Source organism: Callithrix jacchus, chromosome 2 (genome assembly GCF_049354715.1).
Source record: "Callithrix jacchus isolate 240 chromosome 2, calJac240_pri, whole genome shotgun sequence".
Taxonomy (NCBI): Eukaryota; Metazoa; Chordata; class Mammalia; order Primates; family Cebidae; genus Callithrix; species Callithrix jacchus.
In genome coordinates this window covers 2,100,060-2,123,814 of record NC_133503.1, presented here as the reverse complement: position 1 = coordinate 2,123,814, position 23,755 = coordinate 2,100,060, and the positions used below count along the sequence as shown (strand labels likewise).

The 23,755-nt window shown below is 37.1% G+C and overlaps 1 protein-coding gene across 18 annotated transcripts in view; it reads left to right on the top strand.

Moving 5' to 3' along the window:
• The window catches only part of LOC100415299 (uncharacterized), a 57,360-nt gene extending 36,107 nt beyond the window's left edge, over window positions 1-21,253 (top strand). For 6 of the 18 annotated variants that reach the window (XM_035279099.3, XM_035279093.3, XM_035279081.3 and 3 more), the window contains 3 exons: window positions 9,845-9,971; window positions 10,446-10,541; window positions 17,554-21,253. In XM_035279099.3, the coding sequence (XP_035134990.1) occupies window positions 9,845-9,971; window positions 10,446-10,541; window positions 17,554-19,079 (1,749 nt within the window). In that variant the 3' untranslated portion in view covers window positions 19,080-21,253. Of the gene's footprint in view, window positions 1-7,630; window positions 7,691-8,315; window positions 8,485-9,332; window positions 9,420-9,844; window positions 9,972-10,444; window positions 13,589-17,553 lie in introns of those variants that run through there. The other 12 variants (XM_078353332.1, XM_078353310.1, XM_035279105.3 and 9 more) reach the window with 9 other exon arrangements.
• The last annotated feature ends 2,502 nt before the right edge of the window (window positions 21,254-23,755 follow it).

Below are 23,755 nucleotides of genomic sequence, written 5' to 3'. Positions count from 1 at the left end.
TCAGGCTGGTCTTGAACTCCTGAGCTCAGATGATCTGCCCATCTTGGCCTCTCAAAGTGCTGGGATTACAGGTGTGAGCCACTGTGCCTGGCTGTTACTGATCTTTTCTATCTGTGAGCATTAAATGATTTTCCATTTGTTTGTATAATGTCTGACTTATTGAAGCAGTGTTTTGTAATTCTTATCATAGAAATCTTTCACCTCTCTGGTAAGCTATTATTCACAGTTATTTTATTCCTTTCATGGCAGTTGTGAATAGGGTTGTGTTTTTAATTTGGCTTTTGGCTTGGGTATTGTTGATGTACAGGGATGCTACTGATTTCTGTGCCTTTATTTCGTATTCTGAAACTGCTGAAGTTGTTTGTCAGTTTGCTGCAAAGACTTAAGAATGTTGTTGGTAACTTGATGGAAATAGCATTAGATTTGTAAATTTCTTTGGGCAGCTTGGCAATTTTAATGATACTGATTTTTTCTTTCTTAATTTTTTTTTGAGAAGGAGTTTCACTCTTATTGCCCAGGCTGGAGTGCAGTGGTGTGACCTTGGCTCACTGCAACCTCTGCCTCCCAGGTTCAAGTGATTCTCCTGCCTCAGCCTCCCAAGTAGCTGGGATTACAGGTGCGTGCAACAATGCCTGCCTAATTTTTTTGTGTTACTAGTAGACACAGGGTTTCACCAGGTGTCTGTGGGGTATTGTCTCCCACTGTTACTGTGTCAGAGTCTAAGTCTCTTTTTAGGTCTCTGAGAACTTGTTTTATTCATGTACACTCATGAATTTTTAAAAAATAGCACTCATGAATTTTTATAACATCTTTCTCTTTTCTGCTTTTTTCCCCTGTGAACATTATTTCAAATGCATACAGTATGCCCAAGACTACTACTCCTTAGATTCCTAAAGCCAGTGTCGACTCCAAATCGGATGTTCAAGAGTTTAAGAACATGTCCAGGGACCTGGCTGTTGTAGGAGAAAATATAAATTAGAAATAAGAGCCTTAATTCTTCTACCTGCTAGAAATGGGTTTATGACATTGGAAAAAATCCACACAGAGACAATGGATTACTCAGCAAGGCTAGTTTTACTTCCTGCAGGAAGGATGTAACTTGCTGGCAGTCTTGCTACGTGTGCACACCTGAACAAAGGAGACAGGGACATTTATAACTTTAATAACGTGATGCAATTGCCCTACTACTGTGTCCAGTTTCCATTGGCCAGCACTGACCTCACATTCTATGTTTGATCCGATTGGCTAAAAACTTGGAAATTTTCTAAAGAAGTAAAGGCAGAGGAGAACACAGGAAAAGAGGAGGTAACTTGAGTAATGCTTCGAGAAGCAATACATTTTCAGATAAGGAAGGGGTGTAAGCTATGAGCTAGAGTTGCCTGGGCTTGTCCAGGCATGTCAGGGCAAATATCTAGGTTAAAGTGTAAGAACTAAGAACATGGGATGCACTTATTTCTTTATTATGGCTAACAGTTACTTTAAGATTATTAGCAAAGCTTGAAATTAAATTAACCTTTGAAGAAACTATTATTTGTAATGAACTAAGAGGAAAGCTTTAAAGAGGAACCTTTTATTCTTACTTCCTATATATCTGAAAATAATATTTTGCTTATTTTTTTTCTTAAAAGTATTTAAATTTAATGTACATTTTTTTGAAATGTATGTAAATTATATTAATAGCTAAATAAGCCTTTTGTTACTCTCTGGCTCAAAGTTGTCTTTATCTAGGATCTCCGATTCATTGCTTTGGTAAAAGTTTTTTTCTTTTTTTTTACGTTTACTGTTTTAAGGTAGACACAGGGCTGGGCACAGTGGTTTATACCTGTAATCCCAACACTTTGGGAGGCTGAGGTGGGGGGACCATGAGGTTAGGAGTTTGATACCAGCCTGACCAACATGGTGAAACCCTCTCTACTAAAAATACAAAAATTAGTTGGGCATGGTGATGCCCACCTGTAATCCAGCCTCAGGAGGCTGAGGCAGGAGAAACACTTGAATCCAAGAGACAGAGGTTGCAGTGAGCCAAGATTGTGCCATTGCACTCTAGCCTGAGCAACAGAGCAAGGCTTCATCTCAAAAATAAATAAATAAAGTAGACACAGACTTGTTTGGGTTTAAGTTAATTTTAAGAGCACATGAAAGTTGAGCACAAAGATAGGATTAAATTCAGCAATAAAGAATGATAAGGAGTAAAAGATAGAGTCATTTCCTTTGATGGAAAACTGATTATCTTAGGTAATTATCTAATATTTTTAGGCTAAAGTATGTACACTGCAAAAGCAAGACCACTGAACAGTGGAGTCTGTAGTTGTATTTTGCTATTTATTACTTCAGAAAAGTTAGCATAGTTATGCGTAGTGTTTGTAGACAAACCCCATTTATGTAAATTAAACACTATTTCTACAATATTAAGAATTTAAGGCCACCCTTAAATTTCATTTTAATATTGTTATTTGTATTTTATTTTTTCTTTTGAGATGGATTCTTGCTCTGTTGTGTAGGCTGGAGTGCAATGGTGCGATCTTAACTCACTGCAACCTCTGCCTCCCGGATTCAAGTGATTCTCCTGCCTCAGCCTCAATTGTAGTGGGGATTACAGGTGTCCACCACCACGCCAGGCTAATACTTGTAGTTTTAGTGAGGATGAGATTTTGCCATGTTGGCCAGGCTGGTCTTGAACACCTGACCTTAGGTGACACACCTGCCTCGGCCTCCCAAAGTGCTGGGATTACAGGTGTGAGCAACCGTGCCCAGGCTGTTATTTATGCTTTTAAAATATAAAGTGTTTTAATTGAATTATGTTTACAGACAAGTTTTTGAAATTCTACCTACCTAATGACTGGTACATTAAAATTATTTATACTTATTTATATCTAATATTCAAATAAAATCCACTACCAAATTGTTACAGTAGATACTAGTATGACAGGCATATTAATTTATCAAATAGGAATAATAACAGATGAGCGTGATTTTAGTGTTTTCCATTTTATTAAATTGGAGTGCTGCTATTACAGGACAAGTAAAGGTGTTGTGGCCACCTGAGAACCATAATAGCTCTTTAGTTAGCCATATTACAAGCTCAAATATATTTTACTGTATGAACAAAGTCAGATTCCAATTCTTTATCAAAAAATTCAGTGGAAACTGTCAGATGTACTTCAGTATAGAACCCTCATTCAATGGCTAGGAGATGAGAGAGCAGCAGAGATAGAAGAGAAACCTTATAAAATTCTGCTGAGAATATGTCCCTTGTCTTCATAATGTTCACGTTTCACATGCTAAGGACAGCTATGCACTTTGGCTGTTTACAGAGATACACGTTTTAGGGGAATATTTTCTGGCTGACTTGATCAATCTTTTATCTGAATTTTTTCTTAAGATGATTTTAACTTCTTTTTTTCTCTCCACATACTCTTTCTCAGTCTGAGAGCTGTTTTTCTCTTGAATGCTTTGTATGTCTGTGTGAGAAGCAATATTACTATCCCATGGTGTCTGTGAATGAGTTGGCCTGTCACAGTGAGAACTCTTGGAGCTATCAGGCTGGAAATGTAGTATTGTATTTTCCATGTCACCATTATAAATAGAAACTGAGGCTGAAACAGTGCTCCTGTTCCCATTATTGTGAAGGTACTATCCGACCTAGGAGGCCTGCAGGCTCTCCTCCTGCAGCTCACGCCTCACTGTCTGATGTGGCGCTGGAGTGCTGCTGTGGCAAAAGAAGTTTACGTAAGATGTGATCAGCCAGCTGTGAGCTGTGTGCTGTGGGCATATCAGTGGCAGATGGTAGGAGTCAAGAGAAGATACCAGCCACTAGGAGACAGCAAGCTGAAATGCTGCAGCTGAATGCTCAGAGTAGAGAGCTATTGCTTTAAAAAATAAATAGACAAAAAGATAGCACCATATTCAGCCATTTCTGTAGGAGAGGGAGAACCTACCTTCAGCAGGCACCTGGCTTCAAGTTGCAAAACTGCCCTCTGTCATGAAGATGTGAAAAGTTTATTTTTTCATTGAATATGACCAATTAGCTTACACGGATGGCCTCCTCAATTGCCGGATGAATTTAGGATGAACTGTGTATAACATGGGGCTGTAAATTAATCTGTTCGTGGTCTAACTATGGTGACTTTGTGTCTTTGCAATCTCTTAAGCAGATTGACTGTGATGCATGTCACATTCTAATTTAGTTGTTAATAAAACAATTTTCTTTCTATTCTATCGTTGTGGAGTTTCTCTGTGGCTGCAGAAAATTTTGATTTTAATTTTGTTTCCCAAACATTGTCTAGAATTGCCAGACGTCATATAAACATACAAGGTGCCAACCAAGCTTTACTTTCCCTCCTAGGCAGCCAGTCAACTCACGATTGTGCTGCGAAGTATATTCTGTCCCCTAAATAGGCAGGCAGAATTGTGTCTCTGCTTATTTGGTATCTGTAGTCCTCTACAGTCACTTTTAGAGCAGTTAGACCAGATTTCTCCAAACTTCCCAGGGCAGCAGTCAATCATTTTACCTCTTTGAATGACTCTTGTATCTTTAGACCTGAAACTGATTCAGAGACCATGGGGCCCAGAAACCCAATCAGAGCAGCATCTGTAAGTTGAGTTGATATGTAGTCTCTCCACTTTATTCTTCCTCCTTTTTGTTAAGATGTCCACAAATGTGCAGGTAACACCTGCTGCTGCTAAACCCATCCAGGACCTAAAGCAGCAGCTCCATATTCTGAATCTGGATCTTGCAGTAAACTTTTTAAGCGAGAAACGCAAATCCTTTCAGTTATAAGGCTCAAAGAAACATTAAAATGAGACCACAGTTATGTCTTTTTTTTTTTGAGACGAAGTGTCGCTGTTGTTACCCAGACTGGAGTGCAATGGCATGATCTTGGCTCACCGCAACCTCTGCCTCCTGGGTTCAAGCAATTCTCCTGCCTCAGCCTCCTGAGTAGCTGGGACTACAGGCGCGCACCACCATGCCAAGCTAATTTTTGTATTTTTTAGTAGAGACGGGATTCCACCTTGTTGATCAGGATGGTCTCAATCTCTTGACCTCATGATCCACCCACCTCGGCCTCCCAAAGTGCTGGGATTATAGGCGTGAGCCACCGCGCCTGGCCAACAATTATGTCTTTTTCCTTTCTTTAAGCTATGTATTTATCTCTTGAAACTGCTTGCTATTGGTACAAGTAGCTGTTGATTAATGCCAAACTGAACACTACACCCACACACGCTATACAGCTAAACAATGTATATCAATCAATAATCAAGGTTATTCACTGAACCCTATGACCCACAACCTATATAGCTTAACAGTGTGTATCAAGCAGTAAACAAGGTTATTTTTGGTAAATAGGAATTCCTGACAAACAATTTTGTATCAGCCCATTCTCTATTTTTGCCTTTAGAAATCCACTTGTAACTGCTGCTATATTTCAGGCAACTTGAATCTTTGCTCTCAGGTTACAGTTCCCAAGCTCCGCCCAAATGAACTGACTACTTGATCACGTTTTCTTAACTTCTTGCTATTAAGGAGGAAATTAAGGATGTATTATTTAGAATGTGCCAGAACAGTCTCTATGAGGGGATCTCTCCTTTAGTTGTACTTTTCTTGCTGTGACACTCAAGAATGCAGAGCCAGGTTGACCCCACCTAGAATCTGCACATAAGGTCTGGCCTCTGCCTGGGATTTACAAGACAGGAGCAGACATTGGATTGAGAATGTACAGAAAACCAACAGGAGGTATTCTCTGCATTGTGAGATGTCAACATGGACATCTTAAAGCCCCCTTCTTTGAGAGAGTGGCTATGTGAGCTTTTCACATCTTGTTCAGTGACCTGTTACTGTTACGTGAGAGGTGCCAAGTGTAAATAGAATCTGATGGCAGAATCTGTCATGTATCCATGTATCCATGTACTCAAGACCACAAAGTGTCCAGAGCCATGACCACAACTATACCTACCTGTAAAAAATGTGATACTGAAGTATTCTTGTCCTTCTTCTTACCCAAAGGCTGCCTGATGAGGACAGGTGATCCAGGTTCTGGAGCTCCACCCAGGCAGTTCTGTTTTCTATTTAGAATCTGACTGAGTCTCTGCTGCTTGGCTTAGTATTGGACCATCAACCCAGGATCACTGAGAACCCTCTCGCAATCACCTCAGCATCTTTGAGACATTTGAGGATGTCCAGAGTAAAACTGTGACAGGCTGACAAGAGTAGTTAATTCTGCTTCTGTCTCAGTATAAGAGAAATGAGTCATCCCAAAACAAAACACGTGGGCTTCATTTGGGGCACTTTGTATTATTGTGACTTATGAAATCATCATTTGAGTGGATGTTTATGGACAGAAGAATTGTTATTATATCTATTTCTTTTACCTTGTTAAGAATACATGTTTATCTTCTAATAAAACTACCCTGGAAAGCCCTAAGAGAAATTGCTTATTAGTATATGTTATAAAATTGACAGGGCAGTGGCTAAAAAAGATTAAAATTACACAAACTGTGGAATTTAAGTTTCTTTTAGGTAAGCTTAGGTAAAACAGAACCAGAAATACCCCAGTGGCATACAGAGCAGAATTCTACATGTGTTGTCTCCCTGCCCCAAATCTGTTTAGATTCACCCTTTGTGGAGGCCTTATTTAGGTCTGGCTTTACCCTTCAGTTTTGCCTCACAGAACTGATTAAAAGAGATCAGAGTTTTGGGTGATTAATTCTGCTGCTTTTCTAGAGCTGTTGCTCAGAATTTCCTGAAATCTAAAAGCAGATAAATGGGAAAAATAAAGTAATATTTTAGGCCCTTAATTTCTTAATTTTATATTAAAATCAGTGCCTGCAGAGATGTGCCAGTTAGCAACTTACTGTGTATTCTATTCCTGTAGACCCCGTAGTTGCTCACAAGCCACAAACAAGTAAATATAAATACAATAAAAGTTTTCCCAGACTACATTAAACTCTTGCTTTCTTTATTCCTCTCATCTGTCTATATCTAGCTTTTATTGTGTACATTTTTCAAACAAAAAAGTGACAGAAGAAGAAATAAAAACACTGGGCCCTTTATCTACATTCTGAGAATTAGTAAACACTTAATACCAACTCCAGCGTGGTATGAGGATTAAATCACATAATGTGTTATTCCCAGCACAGTGCTCTGCAACATACTCTTGAGGACATAGTACCTGCTTAATAAACATTGCATTAGTGCATGTGTAAAGGTTGTTTCCAAATGCAGACTTAACTGGACATTGCTGCCCTCTGTTTTCTCTATAAACTTTAAAGAGCCAGCAAAGAATGTGATGCTTTAGGATGGAGATTCTTTATTTGTACCAGAAGTATTTGTGTTGTTACAAGAGTGCTGAACATAAGGGGACTCTGTGATGCGCCTGCTTTCTCTACTAGTGCTAATAATGAGATCGGGGGAACGACATCAGCGTTTATAGAGGACTTGTTTAAAATACCCATTCACGGACTGTTTTCAAACCTGCAGAATCACATTACATAGAGTGGGGCTAAAATCAAGTGATTTATAAGCTCATCAATGCTTGAGAGATAATACTTAGCTAAGTGTTTAATCAGCTCAGGCTTCTAATTAAGATTACATGGCCAATTTACAGAATCTCTACTTGTGCCCTCCCCACAGGTTTTATTTATTGTTCTGGAAGGATCCATATTGCTTTAAGGGCCTCATGTGACTCTTAAGGTGAGACCAGAATCAAGTATGAGGGGTTCAAGATACATTCATGAATGATTTACCTTTGTACTAAAGGGTGGTCACAGGGCCTGTTCTGTTTGGGTTTGGTAGGGAAAGGGCAGAGTGGCCCATGTTTTCATTACTTTAGCAAAAATTGCTAGTGTCTGTGGCAGGGGAGGGCACCTGAGGACAGGACAGGACAGGAGAAACTTACATCTTTATCTCCATAGAGCGGCTTATTTTTCCTGAATCTCTTCTGTTATAAAGGACAGAAATGGGTGGACTTTTTCTGCAGGTCTTGGTCCTTCTGCCTGCGGGTGCAGTGGTAGCAGGTAAACAGATGGTGCTGGCACCTTTAAAGGGATATTCTCAGGATGCAGGTGTAATATGTCCAGAGAATCTCATCTGAGAAAGAATCCCAGAGAAGGAGAAGAAAGAGGGAAAAATGACCGTTTTTCAGCTAAACATGTCTCAGATTCAGAGCTATGTTCAGCCTTCCTGGAATGCCATGTGTTTAGTACTTACAAACCTTTACTTCTTTGTGTTTTTCCTCCCTAATGAGTTTGTTCTAACTACTTAAAAATGTTTTTATTATAGTCAGGTATCTGAAAAATACTTCTTTCTTGTATGCCAGAGCCTTCTCTACATCATGTCTTCTAATACACCATGTAGAATTCTCACCATGAATTTATGATCTGCAGTGTTAAAAATGTTCCCTTTGTGGCCATTGAACATGGGAAGATGAATATACTCAAGATTCCTATTGGGGAAAACCTGAGGTCCTTAGTGAAGAAGGAGGACAGGTAATACTGAGGTTTCATCTGTGTTCTCCATTAGCTCTATGCAGAACAGGATTAAGAAAATGTTTTTTGAAACAGGATGGCATTTATTACCCAGAAAGTTGTGAAGAAAATTATTAGGAGATAGGTGCTCTCTAGGATGCTAAAGAAAAACTATTTAAAATTACAGTTAAAAATGGCAGAACTTGGGAGATATCTTGAACTTTGCATAAAACGGATGTTTCTTTATGGTTAAATTCAGGCTACAATTTACTTTTTTGGGAAGCAGCAGCCCAGCAGTGATGCTGTGTCCTCTGTGCATCAGCACGTTATAAAAATTTGTCCTAGTTTAGTTGATGTTAATGATTCACTTAGCTAAAGAGCTCCCTGACAGATTTTTTTCACTATAGAGTTAGTAATTTTTCTCTTGATTTTTAAGTATCTTTTTTTTCTTTTTCTAAGTTGGAGTTTTGCTCTTGTTGCCCAAGCTGGAGTGCAATGGCGTGATCTCAGCTCATTGCAACATTCGCCTCCTGGTTTCAAGCGATTCTTCGCCTCAGCCTCCCAAGTAGCTGTGCTTACAGGCACGTACTACCATAACTGGCTGATTTTTTGTATTTTTTGTAGAAACAGGGTTCACCATGTGAGCCAGGCTGGTCTCGAACTCCTCACCTCAGGTGATCCACCTGGCTAGGTCTCTGAAAGCCCTGGGATTACAGGTGTGAGCCACTACACACGGCCGATGATTAAGTATCTTTATGCAGCTGATGTGCATAAACTGTTACAGTTCATCTGGTAGCTGCCCTTCTTTATTAGGTTATCTTTGCATATAAGGGTCTTTGGAAAATGAGGGCTCTCATATTTGTTTACAGGCCAGAAAAACTGGGAAAACACACTCTTTCCACTTACTGAATGCTTGACAAAATATTCTTCTTGGGCAAAAAACATTGGCATTACTGGTGAGCTTCTTAGAAGTCAAGAAACTCAGACTTTATTCTACATCTTCTGAAAAGATAAATGCATAACAGGATCTCTGGTTTATTGTACACATTAAAGTTTGAGAGATACCTTCGAACATCATGTCTTTTCCATCTGAAATATATACACTCAAAAATGTATATTTGTGTTCATGCCCTTAATTTTATACTTTATCATCCAGAAAAGTATCATATATATACTGGTGTTGTGGATCTTCATTCTATTTTCTCAGAGTTAGAGAGTACATTAGAAAATCTTTCTTCGTGGAAATTATTTATTGGATAATTTCAGTCATTCCTGTGACTCAGAACTTGTTCTCATTACTCTCTCACCTTAAGTCAAATAAAAAATTCTGCCCATGGCCACTTAGTAAATATATGTGTGTCTGTGTATGTGTGTTTTTCAGGGACCACTGACATTTAGGGATGTGAAAATAGAATTCTCTCTGGAGGAGTGGCAATGCCTGGACACTGTGCAGCGGAATTTATATAGAGATGTGATGTTAGAGAACTACAGAAACCTGGTCTTCCTGGGTGAGGATAACTTCAATATGCAATTCCTAGCATGCCCTAAAGATTTCATTTCTTTTTGTAAAATGTTTTCTGGTAATTTGTGCTTTGCATAAATGAGTTTCAGATAACAGTTTTGAAGAAAACAAGGATTTGTTAGTGTAGAAAAGAACTTCTTCAAGATGTTTCATTTTGACCTGAACTTTCCACATTTCTAGGCTGATGTATATTCTTCACTCTAGATTAGTGCTAATTCCAGAAATTTATTGGCATAAAATAGTGTTGTCATCACCAAGTTTTTGATTCAGTAGTACTGGGCAGTATTAAATTAAAGATCTACAAATTTAAAATATTTTAAAAATATTTAGATATTTCCTTCATAAACTAGTATTTGGAATTAATTTACTAGTCTATTACATCCTCTTTACTGAGCACATTATTATGTTGGTAATTGGAGAATATAAGCAAGATTTATGTTATTGATTTTTAATAAAACAGGTATTGCTGTCTCTAAGCCAGACCTGATCACCTGGCTGGAGCAAGGAAAAGAGCCCTGGAATATGAAGAGTCATGCAATGGTAGCCAAACCCCCAGGTAGGTGAGATATAAGTACAACAGATGACAGGTCCAAAAGTTAAGGAGACGGCGTCTTTAAAATGTGATTTGCGAAACTGTTTCCAAAGGAAATACTTTCTGGGAAGCCTGGGAATTTTTTTAGTTTGCTCTCACATATGGTATCTGTCTAATGCTTTTATATTTTCTAAGGTGATCTTCCTTCAAGTTTACAGTGAGAACCAAAGTCCTTTTCATGGCAATAAGAGACTGTAATTTGACTGCTTTTTTATTGCTTTTGGGGACACACAAATACCTGCGTAATTTTGAGAAGCTCTATGTTAAACTTTTTTTTTGGTGATGGAGTCTTGCTCTGTCGCCCAGGCTGAGGCTGGAGTTCAGTGGCGTGATCTCAGCTCACTGCAACTTTCGCCTCCCGGGTTCAAGCAATTCTCCTGCCTCAGCCTCCCAAGTAGCTGGGACTATAGGTGTGTGCCACCACACCCAGATAATTTTTGTATTTTCAGTAGAGACGGGGTTTCACTGTGTTGGCCAGGATGGTCTAGATCTCTTGACCTTGTGATCCTCCCGCCTCAGCCTCCCAAAGTGCTGAGATTATAGGCGTGAGCTACCACCCCCAGCCCAGAAACATGTATTTTAATGCTATCATAAATAAAATTTAAAAAAAATCTTTTATATCAGGTAATTTGAGTATGCAGCCACAACTTATATATTGTGCTAATTTACTGAGTATTAATTTAGACAGGTTTAAATGTTTATGATTTTTCTCTGTATAAGGTTATGTGATCTATAAACAGCAACTTTCTACTTACCTGTCTTCAATTTCAATGGCTTTTACATTTTTTTTAAGTAATTCTTTTGTCATATACTTCCAGTGCTATGTTAAAAGCATTGACATTGACACAATATAGTTTGGCATTGGTGTCTATAAATTTGAAGGAACAAACATCTCTTTAAGTTTTTATAAACTGGTTTCAGAAGGTAAAATATCTTCTTTTGTTGGGTTCCCAGGGTGATGGGATGTCCTGTGAGTTTGTAGTAGAGATGGGTGTAGCTTGTTCACAAGGCTGCTGGGTCTGCACTAGAGTCCACCTTTAGTTGGGTTGTTACAAGGGGCTTGGGTATTTGTAATTTCCATTTTTTGACAGACTGAATATCCTCCAGGACTTTGCTCTATAGGGCAGACTCTAGAGCAGGTTTCTGTAGTCGAATCTGCATATGGTGGACCTTATATGTGGATAAGTATGGCTTTCACTAAGTACCAGAGAGGATTTCCCCAGGCCCCTCTGTAGGTTGCTCAGTAGATAGAACTGGCCGTAAACTGTGGCTTAGGGAGTTGGAACTGGGTCATTAAACTGCTTCAGGGACCACAGTAAAGGCCAAGGTCTGCAGGCCTCCTGCATGGCTACAAATGTGTGTCTTCCTCCAGACCTCTGGAAGGGCAGGACCTCTTCCAGATGGTGGCTGGGAGAAGTTTGGGATTGTTACACAGTAAGTTCAGAATTCTCAGTGGGACCAAATAGATTTTTTTTGTTTGTTTGTAGAAAGTGATTTATTTAGAGAGAGAAACAGGAGAAGGAGAGAGAAAGAAACAGCTAACTCTCACACTGAGTGAGAGAATCCAGAAAGATGGAATCCAGGAGAGGAAAGCAGCTTCCACACTGAGCGTAAGGGAGGGAATAGAGAGAGATGGAGTCTAGGAGGGGAAGACAGGCTTCCACGAGAGAGTGTGGAAGGGGACCCCAAAGGGGAAATCCAGGAGAGAGAAAAACAGTTCCACAAAGGGAGTGTTGTGGAAGGGGACCCAAACATGGAGTCCCTAGATTTTTAAAAAATCTATTATATCAGGTAGTTTAAGTGTATAGAGCCACAACTTATATATTGTGCTAATTTACTGCATATTAATTTAGACAGGTTTAAATGTTTATGATTTTCTCTGTATAAGATTATGTAATCTATAAACAGCAACTTTCTATTTACTGGATAGTAAAGGGTAGTGGGCCATTTTCTGGACGGTAGCCAAGAACAGGAGTCCTGTAGTTGCCACCTAAATGAGGGCCTACCTTCTGAAAAAAACACTCCTCAGTCTTGGGTTTAGCAGTTTCACAATTTCTCCCTGGATCTCAAAACTCTATTAAAATGCACTTATTTTTGAGATGGGGCTCTTGTTTCACAAACCATTTTGGTCTTGAAATACACCTTTTATTTTCCTGTCTTCCTGATGTCACTCTTCCTGTACATTTTTACTTTCTATTTTCTATTTTAAATTTGTCTGTAATTTTAGATTCAGACCTTTAGGACAATGTGCTAGAATTTACATGTTATGTCTGAAGTAAGTTAGATAATTAGTAGACACTCCGTAATTACTAAAATAGTTATTTATAAATTTAAATTTGCTGCAGGCAAAAAGAAATAGGATTTTCACCCACTTTCTTTAGCATATATCTAAATTATAACATAATGTATCCCCAAAATGCTTGTTTTTATATCAGAGACACTAACCATATTCTGTAAAATATAAATTTTTTCTCTATTTGGTAATATAAGGCTATTCTTTTCTAAAGTTGGATTGCAGCAGTTTCATCTTGTGTAAGAATCGCATATATTTAAAATATAAAAATTATCTCTTTTTGAAAATACTTATTAAAAGATTTTCATTAGAATCTTCTACTTATGATTAGACTGCATTTTCTGTGAAATTTTACTGCCATACAGTGCATGCCAATGATTCAAATACTTGTCTTCCATGAGTACACAGTTAGAGTCAAATATTGCAGTTATCTAGATGAATTCTTTTTATTTTATTGTTTTGTTTAAGACAGAGCCTCACTCTGTCACCAGGCTGGAGTGCAGTGACGCAATCTCGGCTCACTGCAAGCTCGGCCTCCTGGGTTCAAGCAATTCTCCTGCCTCAGCCTCCTGAGTAGCTGGGACTATAGGCGTGCACCACCATGCCCAGCTAATCTTTGTATTTTTAGTAGAGAAGGGGTTTCACCATGTTGGCCAGGATGATCTCAATCTCTTGACCTCATGATCTACCCGCCTTGGCCTCCCAAAGTGCTTTATAGGTATGAGCCACCGCACCTGGTGACAAATTCTTTTTAACGGTACATCATTATTGCAAACCAGATTTTATGAGTAAACATTTCTCTTATTGTTTTACAGTTCCATATTAGTATTTTGTTTTTGTCATTGTTGTTTTTAGTGTAGGTTTTTTATAAGTTTATTTTGTTTTTTGTTTTTACAATTTTAGCAATTTGTACTTCTGTTTGTGCACTTTAAGTGAATGTGGGGTTTAATTAAGAAATAAGTCAACTGTATGTCCATCACAGTCTGATTATATATGTGTGTTTTTATCTATAAGTATGACCTTAATTTTGGTTATGGCTTATCTTGTGTATATTCTTTCTTAGCTGATTTTCAATGGTTGTTTTATCTTGTCTAAGTGAGTAGTCATGGAAATAGTCTTCTTTCCATCATGCATTTAATGATAAATATTATATATTTCCTTTTTGTGAAACACTTTTGTAATTTGAAGGTAATTTTTGGAGAGATTCATAATTCTGTATTTTTTAGTTTTTCTATTTAAAAAATAATTGCAAAAACACATAACCTAAAATTTACCATCTTAAATCTATTTAAATTTACATTTTAGGTTAGGCATGGTGGTGGCTCACATGTGTAATCCTCAGATTTTGGCAGGCCAAGACAGGAGGATTGCTTGAGCCCAAATGGCCAGCTTGGGCAGCATATGTAGACCCATATCTACAGACTTTTTTTTTTTGAGACGAAGTCTCGCTCTGTCTCCAGGCTGGAGAGCGGTGGCAGAATCTCGGCTTACTGCAGTCTCTGCCTCCCAGGTTCAAGTGATTCCCCTGCCTCAGCCTCCTAAGTAGCTGGGACTACAGGTACGTGCCACCACACCCAGCTTATTTTTGTATTTTTAGTAGAGACGGGGTTTCACCATGTTGGCCAGGATGGTCTCTTATCTCTTGACCTCATGATCTGCCCGCCTCGGCCTCCCAGAGTGCTGTGTCTTGCTACCTGTATATTCTATAGAGACAGGACTTTGCCATGTTGCTGAGGCTGGTCTCAAACTCCTGGAATCAAATGATCAGCCCACGTTGACCTCCTAAAGTCCAGAGATTACATTTCTTTTTATTTAGTTTAATTAATTTATATTTAAAATAATTTTTTAAAGAAATGATATTACTATTACTAGTTTCATTGTTACTGTTTCTTGTGTTTTTTAGATATGTTTTTTCTCATTTGCTGCTTCACTGCTTAAAGTTTTATTCTAATCTCTTAGTGTCATGCTTTATTTTTTGTTTTGTATAGTTTCTATAAATATCTTTGTAATCATCTTGAAAATGAAGATTATATAAAACATCTTAAAACACTTTGCAGTTTGTTACTAATATTACAAATTATTTTATATTGTGTTTCTATTAACAGATTCATGCAGATTTATATTTTGTTTTTTGTGTTCTGTAGAAGAACTTTAAGGTTTGATGCCCCATCATTATGATAGTAAAGAATTCTAGGCTGGGCGCGGTGGCTTAAGCCTGTAATCCCAGCACTTTGGGAGGCTGAGGCGGGTGGATCACGAGGTCAAGAGATCGAGACCATTCTGGTCAACATGGTAAAACCTCGTCTCTACTAAAAATACAAAAAATTAGCTAGGCATGGTGGCGCGCGCCTGTAATCCCAGCTACTTAGGAGGCTGAGGCAGGAGGATTGCCTGAACCTAGGAGGTGGAGGTTGCGGTGAGCCAAGATCACGCCATTGCACTCCAGCCTGGTAACAAGAGTGAAACTCCGTCTCAAAAGAAAAAAAAAAAAAGAATTCTATGTGTGTCTCTATTTACATTTAATAGAGAGTTTTATATTTATATATGGTTTTATGGTACTGTCCAGCATTATTTTATTTTTCAACATAATGGACTCATTTTAGCATTTATTATTTTTTTATATGCAGCATCTCACGATGTTGCTCAGGCTGATCTCGAACTGGTTTCAAGTGATCTGACCGCTTTGGTCTCCTAAAGCTGTAGAACTACAGGCATGAGCCATGGTGCTTGGCCATCATGTAACATTTCTTTTAGAACTGTGCCAGGGATAATGAACACGCTTACCTTTTATTTTGGAAAGTGTTTTGTTTTTAAAGTAAAATAATTTCTAACCAAGTGTTACTGAGAGGGAATATTTTTTCTCATATTACATCAAAATTTGGAAAGTTCTCAGTCTTTTTTGTTCAAGTATCCGCTGTACTACTATTTTTCTGTGTTCTAAGATTTCTTCCATGAATATATTGATCTACTTGATGGTGTCCAGTAAGTTTTAAAATATTTATTATTTGTTGATGATTTACTTATTTTTTATAGAGATGAGGTCTTGCTATTTGGCCCAGGCTGGTCTCAAACTGGCCTCAAGTGATCCTCCCACCTCAGCCTCCCAAAGTTCTGGGATTGAGCCATTGGGTATGAGCCATTGTACCTGGGCCCCCAATAAGTTTTACATTCCATGTTTTAATTTTGTTTTGGATTTAACTATATCACACAGTTCCTTTCTGGTCTGCAAAATTTTTGTTGGGAAAATTTTTTGTTTTATTTTGCAGTTCTCAAGGTTCTCTTCTTGTCTAACCTCTGAAGTTTGTGCTTAAATATGTGTTTGCCATAAGTATCTTTTTGTGTATCCTATTTTGTTTGGCTTCTTCATTTTTATGATTTTTCAGTTATTGATTTTGTATTTTTTGCTTCCACAGCTTCTGGGGGGGGGTTGATATTTTGAATATTTCTGTTATCCTCATTTATCTGATTTTCAAAAATTATCTGTGCTTCTGTTTCACTCATTGAGTATTCAATTTATTTCAAATTTCTTTATAAATTTTTATTTTTTGTGGTTGCTTTCTAAAAATTTTATAATTTTTTTGATGGGGCCATGTTGCCCTAATATTTTATATACATTGTAATCTTTGAGATTTTGACTTAAAAAAAAAAAGCTGCCTGTTACAATCTTTACTATGTAGCTTTGTCCTGCATATAATCTTAAACCAATTGTCTTGGCTGGGGACTCTGGGAGTCTCTCAGACATGTTCTTAGGCTGCATCTTGTCTGAAATTTTGTGTTTACTTTTTAGTTAAATGAGTTTATTTGTGTTTTTTTTTAAGTCAGTAATCACTTGCTACACATGTTCCCTGTCTGGTACTGCATTCTCTCTGCTGCTGTAATGTTTACCTTTGGTCTCAACAGACTCAAACTGTCATTCCAAAGTATACTATTTCTTTTTTTTTTTTTTTTTGAGACGGAGTTTTGCTCTTGTTACCCAGGCTGGAGTGCAATGGCACAATCTCGACTTACTGCAACCTCCGCCTCCAGAGTTCAGGCAATTCTCCTGCCTCAGTCTCCCAAGTAGCTGGGACTACAGGCATGCACCACTGTGCCCAGCTAATTTTTTGTATTTTTAGTGAAGACGGGGTTTCACCATGTTGACCAGGATGGTCTCGATCTCTTGACCTCGTGATCCACCCGCCTCGGCCTCCCAACGTGCTGGGATTACAGGCGTGAGCCACTGCGCCCGGCCTCGTATACCACCATTTCTTTCAGCACTTTATGACATGGTAAACAGAAACCAGTGTCACACTGGAAAGGCTAGAAATAAAGATGCATGTGCCAGTATTTTTCTTGCCTTTTAAAATAGAAAGCAGGAGTTGGCAATTTACTTCTAAAGGCAATAGGTTTTATTGGAGAGCAGAAAGAGCTGTTTTGTGTAAACATAACACAGTTTTCTTCTTTGTGGCTTTACATTGTCCTCACCTGGGGCACTGCACACACTGAACTCACTTATAAATTTTCCACAAATGTATTTTGGTCAGTATGATTTTGTTACATTTATATGTCTGTGAAGGAATTAGGGCCTGTGGTATATTGCTCTGCCATCTTGCTTATGTAGTTTGTATACTTTTATGGGTTAAATTTGTCAAGTATATTCATCTGAGTCTGGTAAGTGAAGTAACTTATTTTTACTTTTTCCAGTTATTTGTTCTCATTTTGTCCAAGACCTTTGGCCAGAGAAGAGCATAAAAGATTCCTTCCAAAAAGGGATATTGAGAACATATGGAAAATATGGACATGAGAGTTTACAGCTAAGAAAAGACTGTAAAAGCGTGGATGCATGTAAGGTGTACAAAGGAGGTTATAACCAATGTATGATGACAACTGAGAGCAAAATATTTCAGTGTGATAAATTTGTGAAAGTCTTACATAAATTTTCCAATTTAAATAGAAGTAAGATAAGACATACTAGAAAGAAACATTTCAAATGTAAAAACCATGGCAAATCATTTTGCATGCTTTCACCACGAACTCAACATAAGAAAATTCATACTAGAGAGTATTCTTACAAATGTGAAGAATGTGGTAAGGCCTTTAACTGGTCCTCAACACTTACTAAACATAAGATAATTCATACTGGAGAAAAACCCTACAAATGTGAAGAATGTGGCAAAGCTTTTAACCGGTCCTCAAATCTTACTAAACATAAAATAATTCATACTGGAGAGAAACCCTACAAATGTGAAGAATGTGGCAAAGCTTTTAACCGGTCTTCAACTCTTACTAAACATAAAAGAATTCATACAGAAGAAAAACCCTACAAATGTGAAGAATGTGGCAAGGCCTTTAACCAGTTCTCGATTCTTACTAAACATAAGAGAATTCATATGGAAGATAAACCCTACAAATGTGAAGAATGTGGCAAAGCCTTTAGAGTATTCTCAATTCTTAAAAAACATAAGATAATTCATACTGGAGAAAAACCCTACAAATGTGAAGAATGTGGCAAAGCCTTTAACCAGTTCTCAAACCTTACTAAACATAAGATAATTCATACTGGAGAGAAGCCCTACAAATGTGATGAATGTGGCAAAGCCTTTAACCAGTCCTCAACCCTTACTAAACATAAAAGAATTCATACTGGAGAAAAACCCTATAAATGTGAAGAATGTGGCAAAGCTTTTAAACAATCCTCAACCCTAACTGAACATAAGATAATTCATACTGGAAAGAAACCCTACAAATGTGAAGAATGTGGCAGGGCCTTTAGCTGGTCCTCAGCTTTTACGAAACATAAGAGAAATCATATGGAAGATAAACCATACAAATGTGAAGAATGTGGCAAAGCCTTTAGTGTATTCTCAACTCTTACTAAACATAAAATAATCCATACTAGAGATAAACCCCACAAATGTAAAGAATGTGGCAAAGCCTTTAACCAGTCCTCAGTTTTTACTAAACATAAAATAATTCATACTGAAGGGAAATCCTACAAATGTGAAGGATGTAATTCTTTTAACCAGTCCTCAAACCTTAGTACACATAAAATAATTTACACAGGAGAGAAACCCTACAAATATGAACAATGTGACAAAGCCTTTAACAACTTCTCAACTCTTATTACACATCAGATAATTTATACTGGAGAGAAACCCTACAAACATGAAGAATGTGGTGGACCCTTTAACAAATCCTCAAATTATACTCAAGAGAAACTACAAACCTGAAAGATGTGACAGTGATTTTGACTACACCTCAAACTTTTCTAAATGTAAACCGTACTGATGAGAAACCCTAGAAATGTGGGAATGTGACAAAACCTTTAAATGGTTGTTACACTTGATTGTAGGTAAGATAATTTATATTGGAGAAAAATCCTACAAGTGTGAAGAATGTGGCAAACTTTTAACCAATGCTCACACCTTATTGCACAGGAAAGCACTTATACTTGAGAAAAACTATATAAATGTGGAAAAGCCATTTATATCTGCTCACATCTTATTCAGCATCATCAGAGAGTTCATACTCAATAAAATGTAATTACTTTCAAAAGATTCAGAAAATATAGGTCTTCAACATGAAGAAGAGTATTTTTTTTCTTTTTTGAGATGGAGTTTCGCTCTTGTTACCCAGGCTGGAATGCAATGGCGCGATCTCAGTTCACCGCACCCTCCGCCTCCTGGGTTGAGGCATTTCTCCTGCCACAGCCTCCTGAGTAGCTGGGATTACAGGTACACACCACCATGCCCAGCTAATTTTTTGCATTTTTAGTAGAGACGGGGTTTCACCATGTTGACCAGGGTGGTCTCGATCTCTTGACCTCGTGGTCCACCCGCCTCGGCCTCCCAAAGTGCTGGGATTACAGGCCTGAGCCACTGCGTCCGGCGAAGAAGAGTATTCTTAAGAAAAACATTACGACTGTAGAAGGTTGTAGTAGTTTCACTTTTATGATAGATCTTATTGTACACATTTTGTACTAGAAGAAAACCCTAAAGCAGTTGCTCAAACTTTGTTCAGCATCAGGGAATTTTTATTGGAGAAAAACCCTGCAAATGTAATAAATATGAAAAAACGTTTTTGTTTTTGTTTTCCCCCAAAAACAGCTTGGAAAACAGAGTTCATACTAAAATATATTTTTGCAGATGCAGTAAATATGATAAATGTTTAATCTAAAATTAAGTCTATGTAAATAGCAGAGAATTCATCATAGAAATCATAAGGCAAACGGCATTGACACTTCAGATATTACACTAGAGTGTTGAGTAGGAAATAATCCACAAGTAAAATTGTTAGGTAAGTTATTTATGTGTAACTTTAAAAGACAAAGATTGTTTGGAGATTTATAATTACTTTCAAAGTATCCTTTTTCTTGAAGAAAATTACAGATTTTTTGAAATGCAATTATGTAATTTAACTCAAATTTATGTTTTTCTTCATTCCTGTTGTATTCTCATGTGAAAGCAGTGATCAGTTGTTGCTGCATCAGAGATAAGAGATTCTGTTTTCTAAGTGGGCATTATTTATGACCCTTTCTATGGAAGAGTGAGAAAATGATAAGACACATGAGGAGAATCTAAGTAGAGATGCTCTTTGTGGTTAACGTAGAATCTTAAGTGCTGCTTGAGGTAGATGTTCAGCCTAATATTCTTTTGCATTATAGTGAGAAAAATTTTAAATTTTAAATCAAAATTAGTAATGTATCATTTTGTTGATTGTGCTTTTATGTAACAAAATGCAGTACTTTAAAAATTTAGATTATGTGTGAACTTAATTTTTTAATTAACATTATTTTTAACATGTTAAGACTCGTGTCTTAATTCAATTAAATGTTGTTATGCCACTAACTTGAACCTATTCCACCTTACTCAAGGGTGTGGGGTGAAAAATGGTAACAACATATTATATGGTAACATAGTGGACTTACAGCTCTAATAATCTTTTCCAGTGGCTTAAACTGCAAATACATTAAAGAATATTGTTCCCATAGGTTAAATTATCTTTTTAAAATTTAAATTTATTTTTTAAGTGTTTGTCAGTACATTGTATATATATTTATGCCATAATTTGATGCAAGCATACAATGTGTAATAATCATATCAGGGTAAATGAGGTACCACCTCTAGCATTTATTCTTGATATTACAGACAATCCAGTTCTGTGTACACTTTTAGTTGTTTTGAAATGTACAATTGTTACTACAGGGTCATTTTTACGATCACAATAAAATTGTATAGAAGTACAAATAAAATCTATATTTCTGAGTCCTAAATTTTATTTTTAAAATTTTGTCATAAATTTTTCTTTGAACATATGATCTCTCTTCCGGCAAACACATACTTTTGGTTTTGATGTACATAAAGATATACATATGTTGCTCTACAAATAAAAGGTGTGAGGAAATTATGTTTGTCTATGAATTTGTATTTTCAGAAGAATAATGAGAACAAAAAATAATTTTAATAAGGTGACTAACTAGAAAACTGAAAACCTCAATATGTGTAAAGCAGATCTACACTCTGCTTTGTATTTAATTCATGACTATAAGATCCTAGGGCTTATGCTTCAGACTCTCCTTTGGTAATTTCTGTTTTGCTTGCCTGGTATTCATGCTAGATCCATAATTTTTTTTTGTTTCCTATAACTATTTTGTTTTATAGTTTTTGAAGTATTCATTATGTGAGCTCATCAAAGATTATAATAGTTTATAAAATTTAGTAGTGCACACAATTTTTAGATGTAATTCACCATTAGTGTTTTAATTTGTATTTTTAGTTGGAAATTTATTTTGCTTGGAGAATCCTATATAAGACTACTTTAATTATTGTTGCTTTCAGTTTTTTTAATTGACATAGTATTTTTATTGCAGTTTGTTCAAGTATATACTAGGGGAGGCTTCGTAAGTCAGGATGATTTTTTAAATATATAAATGCAGCAAGCAAACATGACAGTGCTTGTTGTATAACAGGTGCTTAATGATAATCTGTAAGTATTCCTCCTGGAGTTTGTAACTTCAAGTCAAAGAAAATATCAATGGTGAAGAAATAATATTGACTCTTCATGTGGAGAGGACATTTTTCCAGCATACAAAGCTGACTCTTGCTGAATTTAAAGAGAGATTTTGCTTTTTCTTTCTAATTATCTTCAGTTTTGCCTTTTTATGTGTATTTCGACTATGTTTGCATCACAGCTCTTCTGTTTTGTATATCTTCATGTAAAAATAAAAGCAAAAAATTATGATTATCACAATAAATGCAGAAAAGTCATTCAAGAAAATTCAATGTTCATAAAAATATTCTCAACAAGGCATTGAAGAAACATGTCAAAATAATAGGAACAATCTGACAAATTCTGAACATACTGAACAGGCAAAAGCTAAATGAATTCTCCATAATAGTACAGGAGTTATTAAGAAATTGTGTTTAAGAAATTATGTACCTGGAAGCCAGTTACATTCAATATGGCGTCTCCTACCCTCTTCCTTCCAGTCATCACGTGCTCGGGTCACGGCAGTCTTCAGGTGAAACCATGTGTACAAGTATGGCTGCTGCAGAGTGGGGACCTTATTTGCATAATAAAGACTAAGGTGGCTGTGTAAATTACACATCTGGTCAAACCAATCCCTTGGGTCCTATGCAAATTAATCACAGCCCCCTCAAGCCTCTGTACAAAATTGATTGCATTCCTACATGAAGTGAGAACCTCTTAGATGACCTGCATTCCCAGTGTGAGGAAGCCTTCTCTTGCTCCTTTTTTTTTTGTCTAAACTTTTTGCTCCTAAACCCACTCCTTGTGTGTGTGTCCATGTCCTGATTCTTTCTCGACCATGCCAAAGAACCAGAGTATATATCCCAGACAAGCCATTTCAATAAATGACATGAATATCCATTTTAAACACTTCTATTTCACATAGTTCTGCAAGTCCTAGCCAGAGCAGTGTAACAGGATAGATAAAAGACATCCAAATAGAACAAGAGGAAGTCAGATTATCTTCAGTGATTATATAATTTGCCTAAGAAATTTTAAAGATTTCACCAAAACACGGAGCCTAAAAAATAAGTAAAGCCTGAATACAAAATCAACATGCACAAATGATAGTATTTCTATACACCAATAACATCCAAGCTGAGAGCAAAATCAGGAACAGTTCTATTTACAATAGCCACAAAGAAACAATAATATGCCTAGGAATATATTAAATCAAGGAGGTAAAAATATCTCTACAAGAACTACAAAGCACTGCTGAAGAAGTCAGACAACACGAATAAATTGAAAAGTATTTCATGCTCATTAATCAATTAAAATGTTCATGCTGCCCAAAGCAACCTACAGATTGTGTGTTATTTCTAGGAAATTATCAATGCTTTTTTTTTTTTGAGATGGACTCCTGCCCTGTCACCCAGATTTGAGTGAAGTGGTGTGATCTTGGCCTGCTCACTGCAACCTCTGCCTTTCAGTTTCAAGCAACTCTTCTGTCTCAGCCTTTAGAGTAGCTGGGTGTGTAGGCACACACCATTACACCTGGCTAAATTTTTGTATTTATAGTACAGATGGGGTTTCACCATGTTGGTTAGGGCCTGGTCTTGAACTCCTGATCTTAAGTGATCTGCCCATCTCAGCCTCCAAAAGCACTGGGATTACATGTGTGTCCCACTGTGTTCAGGCTTTAATGCTATTTTTATGGATTTACAAGAAGTAAACTATTCTAAAATTCAATATGGAAGAATAAAAGAGCTCAAATAGCCACAGCAAGCTTAAACAAAAACAGTGATCCTGGAGGCTTTACATTACCTGACTTCAAACTGCACTGCAAGCTACAGTAACCAATATAGCATGGTTCTGGTGCAAAAATATGCATATAGACCAATAAAATAGAGGAGAGAGCTTGGGAAAAAAGCTACACTTA